General features: G+C 40.3%; 1 protein-coding gene across 5 annotated transcripts in view; it reads left to right on the forward strand.

Annotated features, from left to right (window-relative positions):
* The window catches only part of LRRC56 (leucine rich repeat containing 56), a 75,626-nt gene extending 68,699 nt beyond the window's left edge, over positions 1-6,927 (forward strand). For all 5 annotated transcript variants that reach the window (XM_073658635.1, XM_073658633.1, XM_073658634.1 and 2 more), the window contains one exon: positions 1,766-6,927. In XM_073658635.1, the coding sequence (XP_073514736.1) occupies positions 1,766-1,940 (175 nt within the window). In that variant the 3' untranslated portion in view covers positions 1,941-6,927. The remainder of the gene's footprint in view (positions 1-1,765) is intronic.
* Positions 6,928-8,387: the final 1,460 nt, after the last annotated feature.

Here is an 8,387-nt window from a genome sequence, read left to right on the forward strand (position 1 = left end):
TACCACAGTGTATACATATAATATTTACTTATATATGGAAGAATCAAGTAATCAGATGTGAATACAACAATAATAATCCTTCTTACATATGCTTGGAAGCAAGAATGATACAAAAGGTACAATAAATATGCCGTTTGTAACCTGTGTTCACAATATACATGCTCAATACTTTGATTACCTATGAATAAAGTTAAGTTTACCGGTATCCACTGTATCCGGAGAGCACATATATATTGCACACAGCCCAAACAAAAGTAATTCAGCCACAAGCTATTGCTATATACCACTCATTAATATACACCAATCCTCCACGGATAGGGAAAATGAAGGAAAAATGGTAATAGGTATGGTGAATGGACTGACAAAAGTCATAGAATCAATAAACAAACCAATTTTTACTTGTGAAGATATCACACAGAACCGGGAGGGTAACAGTTGTTGTGTCCCCTCACCCCAACGCCCCCAGAAGAAGCGAGGCAAAACGTGCGTCGGGGTGACAGGACACCAGTTTTTAATATTGGCTATGGATATCTTCATTTTTTTCGGGTAACAATCACAACTCTGAAAAAGGTTAGTGTATTAAAGGGGTTCACCCGTTAAATACAAGGTAGGTGAAAAATGTATGACCACTGATCCTAAATATGTCCTCAAGTCCCCTGTGATAATGGAGCAATAGAGGACATGCATTTACATTGCTCAATTTACTTCTTTGGGATTGATGGAGATAGACATAATGTCAACCCGATTAAAGTAAATAAAGAGGCAGTTATATGTGTGCACTACTGCTCCATTCACACAGGGGTCTTTGGGAACCACGTTCATAGAAAATGCTGGAATCCCAACAATTGAAGTTTATCTCCATCCTTAGATAGTTAGCTCAATTTTTCACCTTGGATAAATCCACATGAGAAGAAAGAATTGAAGATTTTACACGCATTTGCACATTAGCGTAGAAGGCAAGTGGATGAGATTTTTACTTTTAAAGGGAGACTGTCATCAGGTTTTTGCTATGTAATCTGATGTAGTGGCAGATACCATGATTACAGTGATGGATTAATTAGTTTACTGGGTGCAGTAGTTTTGATGCAATCACAGTTTTCTCTGCTACAGATCTAGCAGAGCTTGGAATGTAGAACCCTGTTTAACCCCGCCCACATCACTGATTGGTAGATTTCTGTTTACACTGACAAAAGGCTGCTAATCAGTGCTGGAGGCGGGGTTGGACCAGGAGGCACAAGACACTTAGTCCAGTAGTGATAATCTCCTGCTGATAAAACACTGGTTTTATTGAAACAGCAACACGGAGCTTAGTAAATGCCACATCACTAAACTTAAGCTCTCTGCCCCACATCATGCTGCTCTCCGATTACATAGCAAAAACCTGCTGACGGATTCCCTTTAATTTAAAAGAGGTGAAATCCGTAGCTAATAAAAATGCAACACATGTGGATTTCGCTGCAAATTTGCTTTAGATTTGAAGCTAAATCTGAAGCTGAACATTTCCATGTTGACCTGGCTCTACCTATTGTGCAGGTTCTTGAAGGCCAATAGGAGAACATATTATATTAATCATTTTGAGGAAACAATTTCCTTCGTTATCAGCTGCTTTTTATATTTTTTTAGAATAAGGCTGGAGGGATGCTTTATCCTTTGCTATAGAGGTCCATATACAACATACACTGCCAGGGATACATTATATGACCCACCCGGGACTATTGCTCTAATGAGGAATGTTTAAAATTGTCTTTCTCTTGTTCCTGTCTAGACCAACAGTAGCCAGAATTATTTCCTCCCATCAACCTGTCATCCGCACCTCCATTAAAACCCCAGAAAGACCCTCACCACCGCACACTATCCGTCCTGTTACAGCCATGGGCGTCCTGCAAAGGCTGCCCAATCGACCAACGCTTATAACAGCCAACAAAACTTCAAGTGCATAGCTAGAAGAATGAAATCCTATTCTACAAAGTCCACCAAAGAATTTCCCACCTCTGTACGGACAATTGTCCTTCTGCAATGGACTGTTCCATATTAGTTGAGTGAAACCCTTCACAGCCAACATGGAGAAGAAGAAGTTGGCCAAGTTTCTAGATTATTGATTTAAGTGTAAGTTTTGTAAAGGAAATATTTAATATTTCAGGTAGCTACTATGGTTAGTCAGTACAGTATACTGTTCCCTCCCATGTCACAGGAAGCTAAGGTATGGGAAATTATTTGGTAATGTCCTCATAATTGGGGTCTGCTATCTACTTTGGTTGTTCCTGTGCCTGCCCATGATATGAAGGGAACTCGTTGACTCGAACCAAAAAGACGGATGGGCACTTACAAATGTATAAAATGTAGCTGGGTGCTACTAGTGTGCAATACAACTAACTTATCATAAGTGCAAAGATACACACTAAAAAATTAAGTGTACACCACAAAATGGCAAATAGTGTATAGTTACCCCTGACAAAGCTGCAGCGGAGCGAAACACATGGGGATCCTTTCTTGTCTGGTATATGGACAGACTGCCTGACTCTTTGATTTTTTTTCTCTTTTATATCTTACTGATGTCGCATTTTTTTGTCTATATGCCTATGTATTTTTTATGCTTTTTCTTATATACGTTACTCTCTCAGACAAATAGTTGTATATCCTCACCATACTATCCTATTAGAATGGGTTATGTGCCTATATATTTTGGGATTTATTTATGTAAATACTTGAGTATTTCTTCAGGACTTTACAATTGTTGTAGGCAGCATTCACTGTTTTGTACGGTCTCTTAACACACTCACTAATTATATTGTTTGCTCATATGTGGTTTTGCATTCTTTGGTTTTATTCCCCACTGACCTATATATTCTACACTTTGTTGAAGCAAGCAGGTCACAATTATTTTGTGACGACCTTACATTTTGTACAATTTTAAATGTTTGTATATCAACCCTCCCCCACCTTTTTTTTTTGTATATAATTTTTCTCCATATTTTTGTCATTTTGGGTGCACCACATTTTCACATGTGTATCTTTGTACTTATGGTGAGGAAGGAAATATATGGTCACTTTATTCAATGGCGTTAAATAAAAAATGATTCCTTGACCCCACAGAGCCACAGGGTTGGTTGTTAAAAAAAAATGTTCACAGGTACATGTATTTCTTTCCACCGCGTTACAGGCATGCATGGGGACAGACAGCTACGAGAAGCCCTCGAGTGGCAATAAAGGGCAAACTTCTCATAACTAAACTTCTTGTACATCTGGTGGGATGTGAGGGGAGTGAATATTGGGATGATCTGCTTTAGAAAACTATTATCAAATTCTCTATTTAGTGAATTGTGACTTGAAGGGCTTGTCCAGGACCAAAATATTGATGACCTTGGAATAAGTTATGAATGAGATTGGTGGGGGTCCTGGCACCCCCACCAATTAGCTGATATATCTTCTTTAGCAATGTATGGAGCAGAGTACAACAGCTCTGTACATTGCTTACATCCAGGGTAGATATCAGCTAATTAGTGGGGGTGCCAGATGTAGAACCCCCGACCAAAATCATATTCATGACCGGTTCTATGGATAGGTCATCAATATGTTACACCCAGACAACCCCTTTAATAGGGAGAAGTTCCTCCATTGCTTTGTGACTATACAGAGTGTCCCTCTCCAAAGGACCCAACAAACCCATTCATTACATGAACAGTATATTGATTTGTAGGTCATCCTGTAATGCCTAATTCCCCCAGGGGTGGCGCTAAAGGTGATTTTAACACTTCATTGCCTCATTAGACAGCTGTGAGGATCGTTCGGATGACAACTATTTTTGTGTTTTCAAAGGGGAGCATGGAGAAACCTGCTCCTGGAGAGGAAAAGGTCCAGAAATTAAAATACAAATTACCCTTATCTTCTCAAAGATGATCTATCAAGGAGAATCGGGAGGCCCCTATACTCATTAGACTGTCGGATATTCCTGCTGATATCGGCGCGTAATGATGACTTTATTCTAATGTGTATGGGGGCCTATAAAAAAGCTGGAGAAGTCAGCAGTAGAGGTAGTCCTTTTAACAAACAGGCATTTTATAGAATGGACTACCCTTTCAATAGCTATATATAGTCACTAAGGAACAGTGGACACATTTTCACACATGCATGTTCTAGCGGTTATTACAGCCTTGTATGCCTAGTAGTGATGTGCGCAAGTGTTAGTTACTGCAGTTTGCCTAGGGTGCTTGGGTATGCACCGAGTGTCGCGGGTGCTCGAGTGAAATGTTCGAGTCCCCGTGCCTGCATGTTTTGTGTCTGTTAGCCATAGAACATGCGGGGATTGCCCGTGTTTGTCAAGTAATCCCCATGTTTGTCAGGTAATCCCCGTGTATGTCAGGCAATCCCAGTGTATGTCAGGCAATCCCTGTGTATGTCAGGCAATCCCTGTGTATGTCAGGCAATCTATGTGAATGTCAGGCAATCCCCGCATGTTTTGTGGGTGTCTAACAGCAGGGACTCGAACATGTCACTTGAGCACCCGCAATACTCAGTGCATACCCGAGCACCCTAGGCAAACTTGAGTAGCGAGCACTTGTGCTCATCACTAATGCCTAATAATCTTAAATAATACTGTAAATTTTTAAAGCAGCCACTTTGAATGTTTTATTTGCTCACTTTAAATGTCATTTCTTATATTAGCTGAAGATTTATTTTTTTTCCTTATGAACAGTATCAAACAAAAAAGCAGCTAAAAATTGTAACACAAGACTGCAGTGCTGCTAGGATGCAAATCCTGCCTCCATTGTGCTGACTTGTACATTTTGTCTTAGCCAAAGCAAACCGTGTTCTTTTGGAAAGCCATAAATCAATTTTTAATATATTTAAGTTTTATGTTAATGATTTAGTCTTTGTAGATTTTTACTATATCACATTTTTACTTTAATTTTCTAACACAAAGTGTCAGATAATCTAATTCCACTTGAACGAAGTGAAGGTGGAATGGAATGGAGAGGCAGAAACCCAGAGATGTCGCTGCACTAACGCCTGGATGACATCTAGTAATGGGTTAATGTCATGGTGTTTATGTCTGCACAGTTCTGTAGCTTATGTGATGTTGTTATCTTAGCAGTTGTTCTCTTGGTTGAGTTTTTTTTTCATTTATGAATTATTAGATATTGCACCAAAAATGTAAAAAAATGCACATTTATTGCACAAGTAAATGCAATCTTTGCTATCAGCCATTTACACGAGGGTGAGGCTGACTATTGTTATTTCTCAATGAGATTAACTACAGGAATTTATATTCGTGTTTGCTAAGATTGATACAAATGTAGCCAGTTTGTGCCTTATGTCCAATAATAACATTCTAAAGTGGTTCTCCAGGTGGAAAAAAAAAACTATAGATGCTTTCAGCCCCATACTTTGCTTATATGCTGCCGCTGCTGGAGCTGTTTTCAGCTGATTGATGGTGGTGCCGTGTGTCGGACCACCACGATCTCATACTGATGACCTATAACACAGATAGGTGATTAAATGTTAAAGGGGTTGTCCAGGCTTGGAGCTCAAGTTTGCAGTCAGTCTATGTGACTGCAGACTTGTGAATCCTCACAGCATGTAATGTGCGCTCTGCCTAGATTCTACACTACCGATGCTGGAAGCGGCGGGCGCGTGACCGCAAATATGAAATCTGCATACATGCGGCCACATGTGGACTAGACGTGCACGGCCTCAATCAATACAAGTGAATTGAGCAAGGCCGAGCACGGCTAGTCGGAATGTGGCTTTAAGTATGCAAATCGCATACTTTGGTTACATGACCGTCCATTCACCGGGGCCGCAAAATTCTGGCAGGTCGCACTGTGCACGCTGTGAGGATTCACAGGTCTGTAGTCATATAGGGTGACTGCAGACTTGAGCCCCAAGCCTGGACAACACCTATAAAGAAGTTGTCAGGGCAAAATGAAAGTTCCCAGGTGGTTTAGAGCAGTAATAACAATCTAAATCATACTGCCCTGCCTGCACCCTCCGGGGTTCAGCACAGACCGATCTGTGGTTTGCACATAAACAGGAAGAAGAGACATCACCGTTCCACCAACAGCGGGACAGCTGCAACAGTAAGGTGCCTTTAGAAGCACATCATCGAATGTTTTATGATGAGACGTTGCTCAAACTTATCTGACCACTGCAGACAGTCACAGGCCACAGCAGTCCTGCCGCTAATGGAATGGTATCATCACTGCTTCCTGTCTCTGTGCAGACCACACTGCGATCTGCGCTGGATCCAGGTGAGTACTGAGTCTGTTACTTTTTAGGAAACTCATCCCTTGAGCAAATTTTCATTTATAGCCCCTTTACGTCCTAGACAACCCTTTTAAAGGGAACCTGTAATGTTAAACATGCAGTCCTATCTGCATGTTGTAAAGCAATATATATATATATATGTATACTGCTAAATATATATTTTTGTGGGAAAAGAGTCACAATAACTTTCAATTCATTGATTTACATTCCTGTGACTTCTGGCTTAAGAGTCACGTGGGCGGTTCTATCGGTGATTGACAGCCTTCCTTGTATAACTATGCATATAGAGTCCATCGGTAAGATAGACTGCCAACCGGACACCTAAGCCTGAAATGATCTGGAATTAAAATAAAATAAATACTAATTATGCTGAATCTATTCCGACAAAACTACATATTATTTTGCTTAGCTCCTCCTGATCTATGACATGCTGCCCATAGCGGGGACTGTATGCTCAGTTACAGATTCCCTTTAATCAGTGGAATTAATGCTGGTTTATCCTACAGAATTCTGCCTTCACTGTGTAGGTCAACGATATCAATCTGTAAGCAGTCTGGATATAATGTATTCATATTTAGACGGTTTAGCAAGACAATCCTACTTTTCTATTCTTATTTTTGTAAATTGAAAAAAAATTAAAAAGTTTCTGCTTTTCAGCCTTAAGTGAATTATTTTATTGACACATTGAGTTACCTGGTATCACTATAAGGAGTGGTTTTGACATGAGTAAGAAGTGTAGCTAGGGGTTCAATGCAATTGGGGGTGAAACATATCTGAGTTGGCCTTCAAATCAGGTAGCACGTTTCCAGCGACTCACAGGTAACGTCCTTTCTCTTTTCCATCTGGCCCAGACCATCATGATGACTCCTTTCAGCCACGACTTACTTACAGAGTTTGCAATACACATTTCACTGCTCATGTTTCCAGTATGATCCCCACATTTTCCTAACCAATTCAAACTCCCCATCCTGCTAATATACCAAATTTTGTGCTTGTTGCCTATATACTGTACTTCAAAAATATTGCCTATTATGAAGCATGCAAATTGCCTCTTCAGAGAAGATGACTTGAACTCTAATACCACCTATTGGAAGTAGCAATCCTAAAAGTCAATATCAACCCTTTAACGAGCCTTGCCATATGACTTAGGCTAAAAGCCAAACCAAAATCTCAATTTTTAGATACACTTTTTCAGGGTGTTGCCCCTCATCAGTGCAAAGTATAAGATTTGATTTGGCTAGGTGAGAGGCTTAAGACTGGGACCAAGGCTATAACATTTCTCCTTGTCACTCTACACAAGGAAAAACGTTACCCCTTAGATCCTAATAAAGCAATAATGCTTTGAGTGACCACGTATAAAGTAAGAAATAATGTACCCTTAACAAAGTAATTATGATGTGAATGCCACTTTTACAATAATAATGTCAAAGCCCTGCAAAAAATAATGCCCCTTAACAATTAATGTTCAGATTGCCACTTTAATACTTTCGTGATTGCCCCCCAAAAAAGTAAAAATGCCCCATTAACACATTATAGTAATCCCTGAGTACACCCATAACATGTAATAAAGCTCCTGATTGTCCACAAAAAAGGAATTTTAGCCTATTCAGTCCTAAAAAACAGCCTCAACTCTGTTATGTTGGTGGATGTAGTTCCATGGACCGCTCGCTTCCGACCCTTTCACAAAATTTCTATAGGATTAAGGTCAGGAGTTTGACTTGGCCATTCCAAACTTTCAACTTTATTCTTCTTTAGCCATTCAGTTGTTGAATGACATATTGGCTTTGGGTCGTTGTCTTGCTGTATGACCAACATTCTCTTGAGATTCAGATGTCCGACAGATGTACAGACATTTTCCTTTAGGATTTGCTGGCACAATTCAGAATTGATTGTTCCATCAATGATGGCAAGCCTTCTTAGCCAAGAGGCAGCAAAACAAGACTAAACATTGCAATCCTGCCATGCATATTTTGTTGTTCAGTGTCCTCTTGATGGTGAACTCATGACCAGTAGCGTAGCTACCGGGGGGGCAGAGGGGGCGTTCACCCCGGGACCCGCGATCTGAGGGGGACCACCCAGAGCTACTCTACTGTAACTGTATCGCCGTGCACAGCACACCTTTA

This window comes from Phyllobates terribilis, unplaced genomic scaffold (genome assembly GCF_046119375.1).
Source record: "Phyllobates terribilis strain yellow unplaced genomic scaffold, ASM4611937v1 Scaffold_13__5_contigs__length_258822181, whole genome shotgun sequence".
Classification (NCBI taxonomy): domain Eukaryota; kingdom Metazoa; phylum Chordata; class Amphibia; order Anura; family Dendrobatidae; genus Phyllobates; species Phyllobates terribilis.